The following is a 22,165-nucleotide window of genomic DNA, read 5'->3' on the forward strand; positions in this document are numbered from 1 at the left end:
GCATAATTCTGCCTGTGTTACATGGTGGGTTCTTCCACGCTTGAAAAACTGACTTTCAAGCACAGCGCCTTGTTTGTTAAAAATGCTTTCTTCATTCCATACCAATCTCTGACAAATCTAAGACCTAAAAAAAAAAAAAATTCCAGACCATTCAGCTGCATTACCTTGTACCACTTCCATGTAACCAGTAACCTCCTTATACCTCATTTTATGTTTTTTCACCCCCAATTTTGAGTTTTTTAGGTTTACATCATTGCTAAAATAATATTTTATGATGAGCAAGGAGAGCAGAGTTAGTAAAGGTACTTTAAAGTAGTTTTTCAGGAAGACAAAACTAATTGGAAAAACGGGATTCCTCTTTTCCAACTTACAAGTGAATATTTGAATATAAGTCAACAAACTTATGGAAGAGACATGTCACAGAAGTGTGCTTACTTGACAGGATTTCGGGCAGCATCTGGATCTTGGGCTGTGACTGAGCCTATTGTCGTATTTATCTGAGCATCTTCTCTTATTTGTAGGATGTAGGCCAGTTTGCTGAAGACAGGGGGCTCGTCTACATCTTCCACCATAATTTTAACTGTGGCTGAATCTTTGAATGGACCCAGGTAGAGAAAGCGGGGTTCAATGTGAGGGTTGGAGGCTTCCACTCTGAGGCTGTACACTTTCTTCTTTTCAAAGTCCAAGAGCTTGCGGGGGGTGCGGGGAGGAAGAAGTGACATATTTAAAGCAGCCAAGACACAGAAAGCCAAGGCATGAGCCATTTTTAGTGCAAATCACTGAGAAATGAAAGTGATCATATTGCTTTGAGACATCACTACACAGCGTGATACTGGATAAAGACATTGGAATTCAGATACCACACAATCCTGATGGAAGTGTGGGCTGAAATCACGCACCACGGGTGCAAGTTATGATGGGCAGGAGAGGGAACCTAGAAGCAGGAGGGAACCTAGAACAGGCCCCCTTTAAAAAAAATCCTTATATTTGACTACAGGGAGCCTCGCCAGGGGCAGGTTGGCAAATATGTAGTAGATCCTTCTGTGTCAGATGTTGTCACATTTGGCTGTAATTGAACAGCTAATGAGTGCTTAAAATTTGCCAAGGGACTTCCCCGGCGGTCCAGTGGTTAAGACTCTGTGCTTCCACTGCAGTGGGTGTGGGTTCGATCCCTGGTCCGGGAACTAAGATCCCACATGCTGCGTGGTACGGCCAAAAATTTTTTTTTTTAATTTAAAAAAATTGCCAATATCTGAGCCCCACCCTGGACCATTAAACCAGAATATCTGGGGTGGGGATGGCAATCTATACTTTTAAACATCTCCCCTAGTGATTCTACTGTGCAGCCAGGATGGAGAACCACTGGTCTGCAGCATGATTCCCTGTTCTTCATTCAGATAAAATAGATTATAAATGGGTTTTTTTTTGGCGTGAGTTGATAAAATATTCCAAGTGATATCCTGATAAGGGCGTCCGGCTAATTACTTGCCGAAGAAAGTAATGATCATTGTTGTCAGGGGTCTTTAGGAGAAGTATCTCTGCTTCTGGAGACATAGTGAACCCAAATGCTTGTTGCTGACTTTTAGTTTTAGATGATAATATGACAAGGCTCACGAGAAACACAATTAATCAAGATGTTAGTGAATGTGATTTAGTCGGCTAGGCAAAATTTCAGTTTGAATCTGATAAGGCACTAAGAATATTAAAAAGGTTAATGCACACTAATGGGCTTCCTAATTATATTATAGTATAAAACATTGATCTGAATGTCACTTAAACATGTCTTATTGTGTTTCCAGATATTAAGGCATGTAATCCAAAGCTTAAGATGAAAATTTTTCTTCTTATTTACATCTACTTACGCTTATATTTACCAGCAAATACAACAATATGTGACAGGAGAGAGAAGATATTACACCATACATGATAAAAGTGAAATCTTTAAAAAAAAGTAACCAAAACTAATATTATTTTCAGCTTTGAAGCACACAGTTTATTGGTTTTTAATTTTTGCCATATTTTAATATACTGCTCCGTGATACCAAACAATTCTGCGGGTTAAATAGTGAATAAGTACATAGGGGAAAATAGGAATTTAGAATATAAAATCTTTATTATTGTGTTCCAAAAAGTAGCTAAAGAGCTTGCAGGAAATTTTGCTACTTTATTTTTGTGGTCTTTATATATCCTCTCTAATTCAAACCATCTTTATCACTGCTTGTATTATTCTCTTCCTTCAAAGCACGTAACGGAGTTTGTAGTTATACATGTTTCTTTGTTTATTTGCTTCCTTGTCCATGGGAGCAGTTCCCTGAGAGGAGAGACCATCCTGTTGAATGTACTGTTGCACCTCTAGCATCTAGAACAGTGTCTGGAACTGTTTTTAAATTTATTCTTCACTTACATTATTTATTTCATGTATTTTTTGTATATCATTTGTTTATATTGTTTATTTACTTAGGAAGTTTTTGATAAAAATTTATTGAAAGTATGGAATTAATGTATAAGATTATTGAGGACCCCTGAAAGCCAACCAAAGAACTCTCAATGTAATTAGACTAGGTCTTAAAAAGAAAATTAATAAAACAAGACTTGAGAGGAACGTTCATGTGAGATGTAATTGCCCCCAGTTACTTAGGGACCAGAGAAAAGTAAATGCCTTCATTTGTGTGGTATTTTAAAAAATGCATTACCTTTTTGACAGTTACAATCCCTTCCTGGGTTTCCTGATCGGTGATGACATCAAACATGTCCAGCCCCTCTCCCTCCGTAATGCTGTACTCAATTTCAGCATTTTCTCCCAGGTCGGCATCACTGGCTTTGATCCTGCCAATTGGTGTACCCGGCGGAGATGATTCAGGGGTTTTAAACTGGTATGTACCTATTAATCACCAGACAGAAATAAGTCAAACACAGACTAATTACACTCCATCATACTAAAAACAAAACCCATTTTCTAGCAGTTCGTTCACACATTACCATGGATGCAGGCAGATTTGTGCTTTCCTTAAAATAATTAATGGTGCCCTAGTCTCCTTAACGTTTTTACTTTCATGATTGTTAAGAATATTTCTTCTATTTCATGACCTGTCTCGTGGCAAAGGGAAAACACTTTTCTTGTCCTGTAAGTAGGCTTCCAAGTTTTTGGTGTGATTGTGAGAAAGTCTGAACTGTGAAAGGAGGGCGCAGAAGGTTGCAAAGACCCCTGTTAATGTAATCTAGCAGAAAGAATAAAAAAGAATTTAACCTGAACTGTGACTTTAAGCCAATTACTAGGTGTTCTTTAAAAGAGCTCTTTCTGTCATTGCTAATAATAACTGAAGGTGAAAACAAATTACAGCACTTCCAGAATGTATCCAAGTAGAGATTCCTTCACTCCTACATGAAGCTGGTCTAGTTGCAGTTAGGGATATAGATAAATACATTGAGAAAAAATCTCTTAATTTTTTCTAATTTTGACTAATTTCTTCCTTTAAATTTTACTAGTGTTTTTTTCTATGCATAGATTTCTCCCATTCTTGTATTTATATTAATAATTTAAAAGCTAGACATATACTTTTCTCATGTTGGAAAAGACGTTGAAGGAGAGTACATGTGAGTTTCAATTAGATCTGTCAGGCCAGCATGTGCTTAGGAACAGACAAATAGTAAAAACAAAACTTATTCTATTCTCACCCATTACATTTTGCCAACTATTTACACAAATTGCTTTGGAAAAAAAAATTTATAGACTATGACACTACTAAAATATAGTCCTTCAACAATATTTAATCCACTAAGTATTGATTGAGCTCATCCTTGGTAAAATGATAAAACATGCCAAGTTTTTCTCTAGTGTATTCCACTTCCCTTTCGGGTGCCTCCAGCCCCTTTCTATATTCTCCGGTCCCTTGCCTCGGGACATTACGCAGTAATGATCACAGTCTATTTATTCAAGGAGAGAGCACAGAGGGGGAAGGTCCCGTGGTATGGGTAATCCTTCTGTTATCCTTCCCCAGGACATCCCCATATGGAAAAGGAGGTTTCTGGGAAATGTGCTGGTGATTCTGATATTTTCATTTCAGGCCTCTGTGGGGGATGTTTTAGCGTTCATAAAACCTTTCTTCTCCCCGTTAAATCAGAAATTAGTTAGCTATACTGTTTTTGCATTTAACTGTGATTAAAATACTTGAAAAAAGTAAACAAGATAAAACTATTTCCTGTTGATCTGTGTGTATCTCCATTATAAAAGAAGCCCTTATTAGCTGACCAGCTTTACAAAAGGGCCACGCTTGAGTAAGTGGGTTTTCTACTTAATGATGGCAGCTGTTTTCTCCTGGAAGACAGGATTCAGGTAGTTTTCTTAGGAAATCATAGTCAGAAAGGAATTTTGATCCTGGAAGAAAAATGTCATTAAAACCAGTACCTACTTGAGGTCTCTAAGTGAAAGGGTCAAGTGTACTGCTTGAGACAGAGTGGGCATTTATGAATGCTGGTTTCTCCTTTATCTTCCTTCTTACCTAATCATGAGCGTTAAAGGTTTTAGAGATGACTTTTGGTATCTCAATTAACCATAATGTAGAAAACTATTTATGATTACAAATGGATTAAGTAAATAGTTATTTCCACAGTTGTATTTTTAGAAACAGTAAAATGATAAATCCTCCCCTTGCAAAGCCTCGTGAGGACTTAAGGGAGATTACATGCCTGATTAAATTCACAAAATATAAAGTCAAATTTTTCCTCACAGCAGCATGTTTGTATACATATGTTCTGCACAAGCATATTTATGCCTGTGGTGGTCTTATTAATAAGGAAAAATAAAATAATGATGTTGCTTTTATAATAACAGCCATATCAGACTATCGCTCAGCTAATGACCAATAAATGTTCACATCTACTGAGCATCAATGTTGTCAACTCATTTTAATAAATGTGCCAGTTCTTACTAAGTTCACTAACTTTGGCAATTAATAACGGGAAATAAATATCATTCTTAAAGTTACAGTTTTACAAAAGTGCACTGAAGACACTCATTCAATCAAATGTTCCTACTCTGGGGAAACCGGGGAGGGTTGTCATTGACATCCGTCAGCGTGATGTTCACTGTGGTGGTCCCAGACAATCCCCCCATCTGTCCACCCATATCCTTGGCTTGAATCACCACTTGGTACTGCTCCCTGTTTTCACGATCCATGTTGAGCAAGGCTGTCTTGATGATACCTATGGATATGAAGTTCAGAAATGGAAAGGGATATATTAAAAATACTTTACAAAATCATTTATTTATGCAAACAAACATAGATTGTCACCCACAATATGCATCACACTGTGCAGATGTCATGGGTGACCATTAAGATGATTGATTATAGTAATCAATCAATAGTAATCAATTTCCTTTGTACTGAAGGAAATTAAACCCACGTAGGGGAGGTAGATACATAGATACATTAAAAAAAAATACACCTATAATGCAAGGAGAATGAAAACAAGTACAAGTCACATCCTGCAATAGTGCAGACTGTAAGTGGTATAAATATTAAGTGTTATAAGATGACACAGCAAAATATAACTTGGCGTGTGGCACAGTGCTAGACTACTGTAGCTGCTTGATAAAGGACACTGGGTGCATTATGAGGAAATTAATAAAGTCATACATACTTGAACTGACTCCTGAGTTTCACATTACCGAATTAACTAATTCCTCAGCAAATATACCCACCATAATGAATGCTCTGAGGATCTTCTAAACCACAAAACTGTGGTCTTATAAAAACACAGCATCAGTTGTCTCATAATGATCATCTTGTATGATCCTAGAGAATTTTTTCCCTAAAGCTGACGTGAACTTTAGTTCAACAGGTCCCAGCAGTGACCAGCATTCTTCAGTTAGGTAAAATTTATCTCTGTTGTTAGATGGTTATAAAATAATTAGTTTAAAGAACTTCTAAAAGTTTGTCTAATTTCTATGTAAGGCTTATGCTTCAATTAGCAGCATTCTTTCAAAAATCACTGGAGAAGGCTTTATAACCTTCTCAGGTGGCACATTCCAGTGCTTAATGACTAGTGAAGCTGAAAATATCTTTCTTTATTTTTAACAAGAACACCTCAGACAACAGGTAGGAATGAATACCTCAATTTCATTCCTGCAGTGCTGGCTTCAGTGAAAGTGAAGCTGCTTTCTGTTCTCCAGATAATAGTACTTCTCTATTTAACACAGGAGGTCACCTTAGCCTTCTGTCCTTTAAGTTGAATAATTCTAATTTTTCATCCTCATTGTTTTTAAACTCAACATTTCCTTTTTCCTTGGGATTCTTTCTAAGTTCATGGCACCTCTTACATCGATTTCCAGCTGGATGTAGTGACCTAGAAAGGTTTTGATTTCTACTAACAATAATGGATGCTTAAAAATCGTATAAAAGGAACTCTACTCCTATTATGACAGCAAAAATATGTGTAGAATTTACTATACAATACAAGTGATATTTATTAAAAAACAGTTCATCATAAGATAGTATGCTACTCTGTGGAGATAGTGCAGAAAAATGAGATGTTGAAGAAGGATTCCATTAAGGCAATCCGTTTTGTTTTTTAGGGCAGTAGCAGTTAGGATAAGCTAGACAACGTGACAACAAAAGTAAAATTTGAGTGGTTTAACTGAACTGTAGTGCTCTCTGCAGGCCAGTAAGAAGCTCTGCTCATGAAAACCCTTAGACATTCAGGCTGGAGACCCACTTGATACTGGTTTCCATCCATGATCACTGTGGCAAGAGGAAGGGAACATGGTGGGTTGTGCACCAGGTCTAAAAGTTTCGCTTGGAAATGACTCGTATCACTGCTACATTTTATTGGCCCCAATAAATCACATGGCTACATCTAGCTTCCCAGCAGGGTAGAGAGATGCAATCCTACTTAAATAACTAGAAAAAGAAGAATCAGATTATGTATAAACAGCCCTACTGGCTATCAGAAGGAGTTGGCCTTTCAGCTTCATCTCAAACTGGAAAAGAGAATAAAACAATGTGTAATTTTTCTGAATCTCCTCTGAATAAACATGGTGGATGAAAGATCCATTGTCAGATTTCTTGCTTAAAATGACTTGGATGTCATATTTACAAGTGTATCACTGGTGTTGGGGAGATGAATCTAAGAAAATTCCATCACACTGATTGTTTTTATTAAAAAATATGCTAGCTCAGTTGAGCATGTCGATTAAAATTACAGATGGTAGAAAGAAGATACAAAAGGAATTCTAACCTGTTTCTGATTCAACTGAAAAATAGGGCTGCCCCTGTAGGATGCTATAGACAATTTTAGCACTGTTTCCGTACGTTGGATCATCAGCGTCAGTTGCAGTGACTTGGACAACAAATGTGCCTGTAATGACAGAAACATGAATTGAAAATAAATTAAGGGTTAATGACGGGTCCTTGATACCCACACAAGGAAAAAGCACAATGTTACTTCTACAGAAAACTATCATGGCAAGGGAGTGAAGAACTACAGTGGGATGCTGGGCTAAAAAGCCTTGGATTTCTCACTCTGAAGGAATGTGATCAACATTAATAAATATTGTAAGGATTAAATTAAAGAGAAGCATGGGAATGATCATAACTTTGGGTGTAACTGATTCCAACCCATCTCCAAGGGTGAGATTTGATTGGATTCTTGCTACGGCAATTCTTTCAAGTTATCTAGGCCTAAATCTATTGACATCGTGCACTATTTTTTCTACGAGGATTAGTGTAGGTATTGTTTAATCAGGAGGCCGCTCGTGATTTTGCTGGAGATTTGCTGTGTCATAGGTGCTTTTACTCCTGGACTAGAATGTGCCGGTGTGGAGCCTGCAAATGCAGTAGCTATTTTGTGATCTTAGCAATGCCAGCCTGAGGACAAAGCTGAATAGGACAGAAAATTACACAGAAATATCTAGAACACAAATCAAACTGTGTTCAAAGTCCACTTTACTTTTGGACTTAAGTAATGTGACCAATAAATGCTTGCATTGTTTAAAGTAATTTGAATTGTGTTTTCTGTTACTTACAAATAAAAGCATCCTAAGTGATAAATCTGATAATTCTAAGAGGTTGAAAGACCTTGAACCTTATGAGAAGTAGTTTTGGATTAAGTAAAGAATTAATTGGAATAGCAGAAGATACACATCCAGAATTTATAATCCCAAAAGATGATTATAATTAAATCCACAAAGAAGGCTATGTTGTTTTAGATTGGCATTCTTATCTTAGAGACCACAGTTAATAATAACCTTCAAAGTATCCCTAACCCCCAAGAAATTCCATGCAAATTTTTACATGTATATTACAATGAGAAGAAGTTCCATGGACTTTATCTGATTCTCAAAGGGGTCTGTGACTTCCAAAAAGGCTAAGACCCTCTGATTAAGATCATTTTATGGCTGACTTTTGGTATTCATATTAGACAAAGAGTAAGCATACTGCTAGAATTCTCCTGTCCATGAACAGGGCAGGGAAGTCACATTTAGGGAATATTAGAATTTTTACATTGCTTTTGTAATATCTAACCAGTTCCATTTATTGAACAAATATACTGTACTGTGTTAGGGTTGGATGCTCTGGAGGTAGCATGTTGATGCATGAGATAGAGCACCCGTCCTTGTAATGTGACAAGGTATGTAGGGAAAATGAGAGCATATGATTTTAAAGCGAGGAGTAGTAGAAGTCAACAGACACCTACGTTCTTATTTGACATCAGTACAAAATTTGATTGCTTTTAGAATATGGTTATCTGGACACTTTGAGTGCCTGTTAGTTGCCAGGTGTGGTACTGGGGGCTCTGCACTTGTTTTCTCCTTTCATTCTTACGATAAGGATTAGGAGTTGATGTTTATTATTTCTTTTTTATAGATATGGAACTGGAGGATCAGAGACATCAAGTCATTTATTTACCTAAGGCCACATTGCTGCTTCTTAGTAGGGATAGTTTCAAACTTAGGTCTGTTTGTCGTCGAAGTCCTTTTTTTTTTTTTTTTTTTTTGCGGTACGCGGGCCTCTCACTGCCGTGGCCTCTCCCGCTGCGGAGCACAGGCTCCGGACGCACAGGCTCAGCGGCCATGGCTCACGGGTCCAGCCGCTCCGCGGCATGTGGGATCTTCCCGGACCGGGGCACGAACCCGTGTCCCCTGCATCAGCAAACGGACTCTCAACCACTGTGCCACCACCGAAGTCCATTTTTACTACCTTGTTATTGTCCCACTACCTTCATGTAATTCTTTTGGGATGCCTTTACTATCACAATAATGACATGTTAATTTATGATAATGATGAATGTCAACATAACTGTGCCTGTGTGCAGATTGGAAAAAGGCTTCTCTTCCTCAAGACGTGTTACTGCCAGCTACCCTCAAATATTTATAAAACATATTTAATTCTATAATGACTTCAAGAGTACGCTGCCCCTTATATTGTGCAGTTATACTTTGCACATCTTGTTAGAGTTGCCCAGTGTGGTGCTGATGACCAGGCTGTCCTTCATTAATTCTTCCTGCCCTTTACCACGTAGAGGAAAAATATTTTTCCTAACAAATCTTCCTCTTAAAAGAATTCTAATCCTCCTCTTAACTTTGGTGATCATTTGTGATTTTTCTAACAAAAAGTGACTTCCAGTAATGAGATGAATAACTTCTTCATTGGGAAAAATTGAGATGTTTTATAATCATTTCTGTAGATTATGTATTTTCCAAGTCTTAGAATTGTGAACTGAAATGTCTCTGATATCTGACTCTCAAAATTATGGAAATGTTTTTTATTATGTAATTTAGCCCTTTTGAACTTGACACTGAATATAACTTAAAACAACCCTTTACACAATAGTTGAACATTTGTCATTGTCTCCCCTGAAGTGTTTTAATGTGGCTGACAGTGATGTCAGTAGGATTTTTTTCTTAATTTAAATTCTATTTACCTTTTCCCAATCTAAGCAAATTAAATGCACACGTATTAACTTTAAAATTGGTAGTAGAATTGTGCACAAAATATTAATTTACCATATTAATGTCATGAAAGTCTCTTAATTTCTACCACTTAGTAAAGAACATATCCTCTAGACATCGTCTGCATATTGTTTACGGATTTTTTAAAAAATTTTCTTTGAGTCTCTTTCTCAAATATAATTACTCTTTAGTCTGGACTGTAAATTCAGGGCTTTTGTTTTCCATTGGGGAGATCCTTACCTGAAGCCTAATACCACTATGGGCTAAGAGAAATAGAGAGGGCTGCTGCCTTTCAGTCCAAGAAATAAAGTGGGCATCTTGAATGGGGGAGGAATTAAATGAAATGGTCTCTCCTCCCTCCCCCTCTCACCCTGCCACTTTTCATACCCTAATCACTAGAGGAAATGCTGTTTTCTTAAAAATAATAAGACTAGAGTAATATTAGGAGACACCGGTGCGCTTACAAAAAGGACATAAATGGACTCTTTGAAACACAATGCTTCTAGAATTTAGCAGCTAAGTTCATTCAATTCAGCAAATTTCACTCACAGGACTTGTTATTCAGTTGATGTACTAGAGGAAATGGTTGAATCACATCTCACTCACCGACATCAGACATTTCAGGAACAGTGGCCGTGTAAACCTCCTTGGTGAATATTGGTTCATTGTCATTGATGTCATGGATCTTGATGATGAATTCAGACTCGGGCTCCACAGGTCTCCCTGTTTTTCTGTTTATGGCCTGAGCTCGAAGGATGTAAACAGGTTTTTCTTCCCTGTCCAGCCTCTTGGTGGCCTGTATATCCCCTGTGTTTTCATTGATAATGAAGAGATCTCCTGCTCCATCTCCTGAAAGGATATATTTAAGTGATCCATCTCCTCTATCCTGGTCTGAATGTAACTAGTGTAGAAAAAAAAAAATTAAAGAAAGTAAAAGTCAAGCATGTGATCCTAAACTGTTTGTCTTTATGATGCAATGCTATGTTAACTTTCATTCAAGTCTTTCTAAGGGTTGCAGATTGTTCTCTTTTACTATTTACTTAAATCCTCAGTAGTAAATGCCATTCGTTAATGAACATGTTTCCTTATAATCACAGAGATTTCCAGAAGTGAAACAGAGCTTGGATAAAATTTAGTAATCCTGATTTTGAAGAATGGAAAACTAAAGGCCAGAGCAATAGTAAGATGCCCAAGGACATAGAGGCCTGGCGGGAACGAAACTATTTTCACTACAGCTTTCAGACCTATTAATACACTCTCCCCCTCACTTTTATGTACACAGATACACTAGACAAGCAATATACTACTGAGAAGAGGATTTTGGTTTTTGAATCAGAGTATACATTTTGCCTCTACACATTGCTATCTTGGTGAATTTAGGAAAGCTAGTCAATCTTCTTGATTCTAATACGATGGAGATTATAGTCAATTTTCTAGGAAGATGTGAAATTTATTTATGAAATTCAACTCAAAGTGTTTGAGAAACATCTTAAGTGCTGTCAGGGACAATGCCTTGAGACCACCCTGACTAGGTAATTTACAAGATAAATTGGAATAAGAATTTACAAGATAAATTGGAATAAGATAAATTTACAAGATAAATTGGAAAAGAATATTTAACACATATTTTAGTTTAATATGGGAAAGGACCTTCTAAAAGATTAGATTGAATAGTCTGCCTTATGAAGCAGTGGGTTCTCTGTTCCTGAAGGTCATCAAGCAGAGGCTCTGATAAGATTAACAGCCAGTGAAATGGGTCTGGGTAAAGGGTTGCAGTAATGAACGTGAAGATACCACTGAAGTGAAGAGGGCGATCCTAACTTGGAAAAGTAGCCCATGGGTTACTTATCCTGAACTTTATATCCACTCTATTGACTTCCCTGTTGTTTCTTTAGTTCCCTTCTCCCCACCTCAGCAAAAGTTGAGGCAGTATCTCATAGGTCTTCCAATAACCTAACCCTATTCACAATTTTTTTTCAAAAAGTGCTTTTTACCAAGGAGAACTGTTTTCAGATCTCAGTTGTAAGTGTCAGCTACATACAGACAAGTCAGCTTTAATGGCTAGTAGGACCCTGTTGGGCCCTCCTGGGTACAAGCCCCTCTGTGCTTCCTGTTTCTTGTTTGTAGAGAAAGGCTTTAGTCTCCTAGGTCTTTCCTGAGTTCCAAAGAGCAGACTCAAGCAGTTACTAATTAGGTAAGTGAGGGAATGCAGAAACAAAGGAAAAGCAAATAGTTCAGTGATAAAACAGAGTCCTAGTTCCTCCTGAAGAGATATACATAACAATCTGACATATATTTTTGAGTTCTGCAGAAACTAAGCTCCCCCACACAAGGTAGAGGATGGTGATTACATGTTACCACAAGCATGCAGATGCCAGATTCAGAAGGTTGATGATTATGATTCCTTGAAACATCACCCTGTTACCTCACCACCAACCAGTCAGAAGAAGGTCCAAGAGCTGCAATCCTCATGCCAAATGTTGCCTTTAAAAACCCTTTCGTGAAAGCCATTGGGGAGTTTGGGCCTTTTGAGCATGAGCTGCCCATTCTCCTTGCTTGGTGCCTCCAATAAACACTGTACTTTCCTTCATTACAACCTGGTGTCAGTAGATTGGCTTTGCTGTGCAGCAGGTGAGCAGACCCAAGTTCTGTTTGGCAACAATCTCTACCTTATTTCAACTCTGTCTAAGTGGAATATAGGCTATGTTACAACAGTAATGGCAACAACAGCAGCAGGTAAACCATCTCTGTGTTCTCTTGATTGATACTGCATGGAATGTTCAGAGTAATGTCTCCAAACACATTTGAAAATAGAGTCTCAGGGGAAAAAGGGACTTAAAAAATATGTAACCCAGACTTTCTAAAAGTATGTCCCATGGAATATCATTTACACAAAATGCTGAGGAAAAAAGCGTTCTGTGGCCCAATAATTTTGGGAAATACTTCATATTCTGCCTCTTTCTTAGAGTCACCCAGTGCCCATTAACTTAGGAAAGGCTGTGAGTACCTATAGTCCACAACTGTACTAAACATCATTTAATCTAGCTTTCCTGAACTTTCTTATGTAATGAATCCTTTTTGGGTGTGATCCGTATTGATATTCCCCAAAACAGTTTTCCAAGAAACTCATTTTGGGAAACATGAGATAGTTGAATCCATCACTGCGAGAGTCAAGAAAACTGAGGCTTCTATATGTAGTGTTTCCCAAATCACGCAGCTCATGTGAGAGTCAGATTAGAACTTGAGTGCAAGAAGAGGCTTATAGATTATTCCGTGCAACCTTCTCATTTTGAGAGATAAACTGTGTCTAATGCCACACAGCTACCACTAGTTAATAGCAGAGTTTGAGGAAGAGAATATTATTTATACAATTAGTGGCCTTGAAAGCAATTTGACAGAAATCATGCAAGGTAAGTGCGAATGGGGAGGAAATTGCTTAGAAGTGAGACAAACGCAATAAGAAATGTAAAACAAGAGCACTCCATGATTTGTGTAATGTGGTGTGCTAAGAAAACGCTGAAACCCTGACTACACAGAAAGAGTCACTGGGGAAAGTTTTAACTCTCCATCGTCAAATTCTTATGACTGAAGAGAGCTCTTAAAAAGCTATTTCATTAACTCATGAGTAATGAAACCAATGTCACTGCCCTTTGGATCTGGCTCTAGGACAGCCATGGTCAGCAGCCTGGCACAGTGCAGGGGGCACCACACCAGGAGTCCCAAGTGTGGGCCTTGCTCATTCTCTCTCTCTCAGTAGGACAGTCAATTAACTTCCAAGCCCTGGGATCCTTATCAGAAAATGAAGATAATTGAGCTACAGGACAAGGCTGTAGTGAAGCACTAAGAGACTATATACAAATACTATGTTAGTTCCTACATAAACATGCGATAAAAGCATGTGTTTTATAAATTATAAAGTGTCTTCCAAATTTAAGATATTGTTACTATTATTAGCTCTTAGTTCACAATAAACAGGTTTTTGCTTTTGACTTTGAGAACTTTGTTCTGAGGCCTTTGAAAACCCAATTTTACAAGCACATGGTATCTCTAAGGTAAAATCTGTTATCAAAAGCCAGTATTCTTCTATCAGGTGGCCATTGCTATCTTTCCACATGATTTATTATAGGCTGCATTCCACTAGATTATAGACTCCCCTCAGCCGGTTCTTTCATCACTTTCAATATGTAGTTGTTGCACAATTAGTAGGTGAATACCACATTGGATGACAAAATTTATTCAGGTAAAAGTAATCAGAAACTTATTTTTAGCTGTCAGGAGAGACCATTTCGATGACTTATAGAACAAACACCAAGACAATGTAAAAGGGCAGTGGAGATGCCAACCAAGAGCGTGAACAGGGATTGCTCTGCAGATCCCAATTCTGATTTATCAATATTTGAAAACTAGTGGGAAAGTGCATCTCTTCACTCAGGCATTGTATAATAATAAAACAATTTAACCTCATCTCCCTCCCAGTGCAGTGTTTGCATCTGATGGAGCGCACAGAATAGAAACCTCCAGAAGCCTTTGTGTGCTCTTTCCCCCTCTACTTCCCTTCCACTGAACCCCCCGAGGCCAGTTCTTTTTTCTCTTCTTGGGGAAAAGAGGAAACGTAAGAAGACATCAGTGCAAGTGAAAGCGGTGGTGACAAGCAGACATTAGGGGTTTATTGAGCTCTTAAGAGTTTAATCGGATTTTTTTCTTTTGTGATGTCATTCATCATGGCCACTGTAAAAGGCAGAAGTTAAACAACAACAAATAAAAGGTTGTATGCTGCCCGAGGCATGTTTTTTCTAATTTCAGTTTAATGTGGCTGTTCCATTAAGTTTAATCATCTGGCTCACTTCTAACGATTCACCATCAAGTAAAAATTATCCACTTCCCTCGGAAAGTCACATTTCACCTGGGGCTCGCAGGACTTTTTACTACTGTACCTGGAGCATTTTGTTGCAGAAGAAGCTCTTGGTCTTTGCTTGTTTTTCTGTTGACTTATCATTATTTTTTTAAGTGTAGCTCTTGACAAATACAAGGATCTGGGGTTGTAGATACGGCCCCACTGCAGGCATCGCTAAAGCGGTGCCAGTATCTTTTTATCTGCTACGTATGCCACCTCCCGACTTGATTTTGTCTCTAATTCAAAGGTATAACACTAACTGTACAGATTTTTAGTGGTTTATGGAGCTAGTTAATGCTGCCCCATTCCCCCCATTCCCTATGTGTCACTGAGTCACTTGTCTTAAGTCAGTAACCAAACTGAATCTTCTAAGCATATGCATTGCTGAGACAAGAAAGCAGAGTTTAAACAGAAGTTTACCTACATGGCACATCTGGAAGTACCTACAACAGCCTGAAAGGGACTTAGGGAAGGAATTATGTGATTCTTTTGCTGAAATAAAAAAATGGGTTATGACTAATATGCTCATAGAGTGTAATGTGGCCCTTTAAGAAATGTAATGATTGCTAATCTGAAATGTTATAAGAATCAGAGAACAGCTGTGGTGAAAAGATGTTGTCTGATTGGGATTGAAGTGTAGAAACTGGAGTTACAGCAGAGAGAACACCTTTGTGCTAAATAGATTGAATATTATTTTAAATTGGGAAAATAGATTTACAATCAACTTAGGACAAATTGAAGCTTAGCTGAATTCAATATGTATATGTATATATGAGTGTGTATATACATACATCTCTCTACATAATGCATGTATACATAATGCTAATAAATATGCTTAATGTAAAAATCGTGAAGAGCTTGTTAGGTAGAGTTTATGTCAGGAAGAAATTTCTTGAAGTACATGGCAGGGATTAGGAGTAGATTCTGTTTCAGAGATCATAGGGGTAGGTAAATAAAAATATCTTTTTTTTTTTTTTCTTTTGCGGTATGTGGGCCTCTCACTGTTGTGGCCTCTCCCGTTGCAGAGCACGGGGTACGGACGCGCAGGCTCAGCGGCCATGGCCCACGGGCCCAGCCGCTCCGCGGCATGCAGGATCTTCCCGGACCCGGGCACGAACCCTCGTCCTCTGCATCGGCAGGTGGACTCTCAACCACTGCGCCACCAGGGAAGCCCTAAAAATATCTTTTAATAAAATTTTATATTACATATTTTAATATGCTGTATTTGGATGTTAATGATTATTATGAATTAACTAATTTATATCTAATTTATATTTAATTTATGTTTTTTACAAGTTAAAATGCTGAGGGCAGCATATTTTTGTGGCAGGTTGTTGGAACTAGACGTGCAAATTCTCAGGCCCCATCTACCTCCAGAATCAGAAACTCAAAGGGTGTGGCCCAACAATCTGTGTTTTAAGAAGCCCTCCAGGTGACTGTGATGAGAGCTCAAGTTTGAGAATCACTGCCTTAACTAGTACAATCATAATGCATGCATGGTCTTGGGCAAGGGAAAGAAATGCGTATGTAGTAGTCGGGTAACCTTGGGGAACTTAGTTAATTTCTCCAAGTCTTATCTCCCTCATCTACATAAGAATAATACCATACTTAGTTTACAGGTAGGTTGCTCTGAAAATTAATAAAACAATGTATGTAAAATGCTTAACAGAAGGCCTAGCTCAGAGATATGCATCAATAAATGATTCTTACATCACAGACAGGAAGTATTCAGAAGGTGGACTTTGAAGATGGAAACACTTGGGTCTGAATTCTGACTTTCCTATTAATCAACTAAATTAATTAAGTTATCATAGTTTTCATAGGTCATCTTTAAGACAAAACTCAAAATAATTAATTTTGCCAGATATTCCTCTTCTACTTGTCCATTAAATGTAGATATTCCTTAGGCCTATGTCTTAGATCCTTGTCTTTCCTCATTTCACATACTCTCTCCAAATGAGATTATCTATTTTCATGGATTAAACTATTATCTCTGTGCCATTAATGTCCAAATCTCTATAAAACCTCAGGACAGACATTTTCGTGAGATACAGAGTCAAGGATACAGTGATTCCCAGGCAAGTCTCTTAGACAACTCACACTCAGTACTTCCCAGTTGACGTCATTACCTTCTCTCCCAAACCTTTCTTCCTCTTGTATGTCCCATCTCTGTAAGGACCACCAGAGAGTCATCCTAGAACCTTCCTTCTGCCTCCATCTCCAAATTCATTAGGCCCCTAACTCCTGCCAATTCTACCTCTTACCTATATCTTGACTCACCGCCTACTTGTCTCCATTCCCACTGGTGCCACCCTGGTCCAATTCACCACCATTTCTCTTTGACCTATTGCAGTGAGGCTCTCTGAACACACACTCAGTCTTGCTTCCTTTCCATCTATTTTCCTTTCTGTGACGAGATGAACTTAAACAACACCATCAACAACTTTCAAGATACCACTCTTTTCTAACTGAATCCTTCAGTGTTTTCTCTTTACTCTTGGGATAAGGCCCCTAGCCCCACTCAGCATGGCCTCCAGTCTCCACAGTCTCTGCCCCTCTCCTTAGCTTCATCGGCCATCATTCTCTCCTTGACACTCTTTGTTCTAGTGTACTGTACGTATTGCAGTTGGTTGAAGATACATCAGACTCTTTCATATCTAGGCCTCCTTGCATGTGGTCCCCTTGGTGTAAAGTCCTTTTAAACACCTTCACCTGGTTAATCCAATTCATACATCAGGTCTTTGTAATCTTGATTTCCTCAGGGAAGTTCTCCCTGAGCTGCTAGTCTAAGTTATAGCCTCCTGTTCTACACTCCCAATTTCTTCCCCAGTTAGCCATCAGTACATTCTCAATTTTTTTTTTTTTTTGAGAATTTCACAGCTGTTTTCATGTTTCAGTCAGCAAACAGCTAGATGGCAAATTTCATGATTAAAAAAAGCATCAAGCCTGTCTGGTTCACTTCCGTATTCTCAGCACCCAACGTATCAGCACATTATAGATCTTCAATAATTAATGATTGCAAAGAAAGAATGAATGAATGTTATAAAGATAAAATTGGATAAAATATCAATAATCAATGAAGGTTTCTGGAACATAGAAGGTAATCAATAAATCTTAGTGTCCTCCACCCCCTTTCTCACTTGATTTTAGGATAATTCTATGTATCAAGAATATATGTTCCTGAAGCTGCCAGATAATTTAGCAATTACTACCAAACACTAAGCACATTGTCTAGTCTGAGCAGTCAGAGAGCAATTCAAGTTATCACCTCAGATATAAAAAATTTTCTTTAATAACCAATTAAACCTCAATAATAAAGCCAACCTGTATTGGATTTGTTCAAAAGAGCAGATGTTATAAGTACCTTGACCCATTATAAGTGCTGGGACAGAAGTCATCTGTTAAGGGTGAAGAAGTTTTAAGAATGAAGCTGATGGAAAATGAATGGAAAATTCTCCATTTCACAGAAACATTGTTCTATTAAAATATAGTTTAACTGTCAACCAAGACCATTTAAAAACACTTATTGGCCTGAAGAGCTGCATAAGGCAATGAATAAAAAACATCTAATACCTGCCTTCTATACCTTTGCAAATTAGCCTTGGAAATACTTACCCGTACATAAAAGAAAGCAAATAAAAGCAGAAATTAGACACTTCGGTATTCTTATTAAGTATTAGTTAGGAATAACAAGGTAAAGGAAACGCTAGAGAACAATACAGAGGGAACCTGTGAGTTGGACAAGGTGGAGTCAGGGGACATGTTAGCTCTTTGATGGTTTAGGAAGACTTCTTGGAGAAGGTTGGATCACCGAGGGGAGAAAAATGGCTTGGCAACCAGTATGAGCACGTGGCATGGTTTCAAGGCTCTGTGTGGGAGAAAATCAGAGAAGGCCTTGAGTATGTGCCTGGAATAATAAAAGCAATAAAGTCAGCTAAAATAGAAGCGTCCTTCCCTTGAGGTGCAGGGTCACATATTTTCTCACACTGCATTCAGATGTGTACGGGAAGATGCAGCTTCCTTATTATTTCTTTCTTTTTTTTTTATCCCTCAAGCTCTAATCCCATTGAGTATTAGGAACTCGATATTAGGTTGAATATTCAGTCAATATTCAGTAATTTAGTGCAGTCCAATAAAATCTGCCTGATTCAATAATACAGTCTCTTTAGATAACTATTTTAAATAAATCCCAGTCTTTCTGGGTTTTACTTTCTCTCTTTGCCCCTGATTCATTCCAAGATGACATCTGGGTGTATGAAGAGGAGAGACCCACATGGCACAAATCAGAGGAAAATTCGGGGCTTTTGGAGCTAAGGGCAGTCCTGTACTGCCTCTGGTCCACTGGTCTCTAGACAATAGCTCTCATCCATTACTCTCCTCAGGGGCATCTATGGTTTTGGCAAGTGGAATCACGATCTCAGCTCTCCAGGGTCCAAGGTGACTAGTCCCACCCTGCCTGCCTCCTTGGTATCACATACCCCCTGATGTCTGAGTATCACTCCTCCATTGCCCTTGGCAAATGTGGACTTAGCCACAGGGTTGCTTTGTCCTTGGTAGGTACCAGCAAAGAGATCATCCACCCTTTTCTTGCCCTGGAGAAGCCCAGGAGCTTAAAGGAGCTTCTCCTCCACCACATGATTGCCTCAAAGGGAAACGGGCAAAAACCCACTTTGTTTTCACCTTTATCCACAAACTTGCCACTGCTTCCCACTGCCCCCTTTTCCAGACTTCAGATACAATGTCTCAGAGAAGTAGAAATGACTTTAGATACACACAGGGCTGTGTGTTTTTGTGTTTAATAGCCAGGAATGTGAAATGCCTCCCTCAGTTTCAGGAATACCCCACCACTTAAGTTTTGGTGGGAGGAAGAGACAATTCCCACCATAAAAACTGAGAAGATAACTGTGGGGTAAGAATGACCAATAGCCCAGAGCCTGGCACCAATAACTTTTGGTAACTACATTTATAAATGAGATTCGTAAGTTTTATTCGAATTGGCCAGGCTCATCTCTTGATATGTTAAATGGGCTCTAGAAGAATCAGGACAATCTCTTTTCCTCTGACAAAACCTAGGTTCAGGCTGCCTCCATCTCCCATTTTCTTTTTTGATTATACTGTGTTGCCTCTTATCATGACTAGAAAACATTATATCCTTCTATATAATATAAATAATTTGATTGATTTTTAGAACAGTGTAAATATTTTATCTTTAAAGCTTTCTCTTATATGATCAATCATTTGGCAATGGGTCTGTCTGGAATTTGGGAAAATAATAATAGCAGACATTTATGAAGCCCATCCTATGGGCCAGGAAATGTGCTGCTGTTACACAGATTATATAATTTGTTACTCATTATGACCCTCTTCCTATCACCTCAACTGATGAGGAAACTGAGGCAAGGTAAGAGTTTAGTAACTTCTCAGCATCATACAACCAACGGGAGAAGGATTGGAGTCCAGGCAGTCTGACACCACAGTCTAGTCTGTTAACTGCAACATAAATATTTTCTCTGGATATTCACATTCAGTTCTATGACATTCATTAAAGGTTTATCCTGTACCAAACAATATTTTAAGTGCTGAGTTACACAGATCTATCTAATTCAGGATTTTTTGACCTCTGCTCCATGAACATTTTGGGCTGGGTAACTCTATTCTGTGTATTATAAGATGTTTAGCAGCATCCCCGGCCCCTACCCACTAGATACCTGTAGCACCTTTCAAGTTGTGACCACCAAAAATGTCTCCAGACGTTGCCAAATGTCCCCTGGGGGGCAAAATAGCCTCCTTTGAGAACCACTGATTGAATCCTATATCTATCTATCTATCTATTAATATCATCTATCTATCATCTGTCTATCAATATCATCTATCATCTATTATCTATCTAATCTATCCTTCAATCTTTTTTTCCTCATTACATACCTTGTAACTTTAAAAATACGTTCATATAATACCGTAAAGTGCTCTGCATTTGCAGAGATTCCACATGACCCCACTCAATTCAATCTTTTACCTTTGTTAGATTTAATAAGCACTGAAACAGACCTTGTGTTATATGAAGGAGAATTTTTGACAAAACTGCTAAAAGCAAAAGAATTTTAAATCTAAACTCAGAAGAAATGTATTAATTCCCTTGACATTTATCCTTTACACTCAATACCTTGAATTTAATGTCAAAAGTACCAGAGTAACTATTAAATGAACAAAACTTTAGTGCTATAATAGTTGTGGTAAGCAGAATAATGGCTCTCCCAATGATGTTCATGTCCTAATTCCCAGAACCAATGACTATGTTACCTTACATGGCAAAAAAGACTTTACAAGTGTGATTAAGATAAAGATTTTGAAGTAGTGAGACTGGCCTGGATTAACCACATGAGCCCAATGTAATCACCAGGGTCCTTATAAGGGAAAGAAGTAGGGGAGAGCTGGAGTCAAAGAAGGAAATGTGATGATGGAGCAGAGGTCAGAGAGAGAGACTGAGATAGAGAGAGATTTGAAGATGCTATGCTGTTGTCTTTGGTGGAAGGGACCATGAACCAGGGAATGTAGTCAACCTCTAGAAGCTCGAAAAGACAAGGAAACGGCTCCTCCCCTACAGCCTCCAGAAAGACATCTTGCGGCACCTTGATTTTAACCTAGCGAAACCCATTTCAGACTTTTGACCTCCAAAGCTATAAGATAATAAACTTGTACTATTTTAAGCCACTAAGTTTGTGGTAATTCATTACAGCAGCAATAGGAAACTAAGGTAGTTTTTTTGTTGTTCTTTTTTGAGGGGGGAGGATCTTAGTTCCCTGACCAGGGATCAAACCCGGGGCCATGGCAGTGATAGTGCCGAGTCCTAACCACTGGACTGCCAGGGAAGTCCCACTAAGGTAGTTCTTTACCTTTGGAATTCAAGGTGAGCTGGAACTGCATGTGGTCCTTCAAGAATTTCAGTGAAGAAAGAAGAAAACTAACACTTGGTGAACATTTACTATGTGTTAGGTACTGCAGGAATGCTTTGTTTGTTAATCAATAATACTCAGAATGGCTCCAGGAAGTAAGCTTTATTTTCTCCACTTTTTTCAGAGAAACTGAGGTTAGGGAGGTTAAGTAACTTATCCAAAGTTAAGAGCAGAGCCAGGGAGGTTACCAAGATCTGCCTGACTCCATCAGAGTCACTCTCTGACTCACATCAGAGAATACTACCAAAAAGCACTCCCTACCATGATTATAAACGTTTCTGGATTCATTATATTATTATATTAGCCCCCAGGCTAAATTATTTGTAAATTCTATTGGCACAAATGGTACAAATTATAATAGATGTTATT

General features: G+C 38.3%; 1 protein-coding gene across 1 annotated transcript in view; it reads right to left on the bottom strand.

The window, feature by feature from the left end:
- CDH6 (cadherin 6) overlaps positions 1 to 22,165 on the bottom strand; it is a 55,964-nt gene that overhangs the window by 14,591 nt on the left and 19,208 nt on the right. Inside the window, exons 2-6 of the mRNA XM_027092666.1 lie at positions 10,556 to 10,850; positions 7,237 to 7,356; positions 5,035 to 5,202; positions 2,694 to 2,881; positions 436 to 689 (exon numbers count right to left, since the gene is read on the bottom strand). Of these exons, the coding sequence (XP_026948467.1) occupies positions 436 to 689; positions 2,694 to 2,881; positions 5,035 to 5,202; positions 7,237 to 7,356; positions 10,556 to 10,850 (1,025 nt within the window). The remainder of the gene's footprint in view (positions 1 to 435; positions 690 to 2,693; positions 2,882 to 5,034; positions 5,203 to 7,236; positions 7,357 to 10,555; positions 10,851 to 22,165) is intronic.

This window comes from Aethalodelphis obliquidens, unplaced genomic scaffold (genome assembly GCF_003676395.1).
Source record: "Aethalodelphis obliquidens isolate GAN/ISIS:26980383/991018 unplaced genomic scaffold, ASM367639v1 scaffold80, whole genome shotgun sequence".
NCBI lineage: Eukaryota > Metazoa > Chordata > Mammalia > Artiodactyla > Delphinidae > Aethalodelphis > Aethalodelphis obliquidens.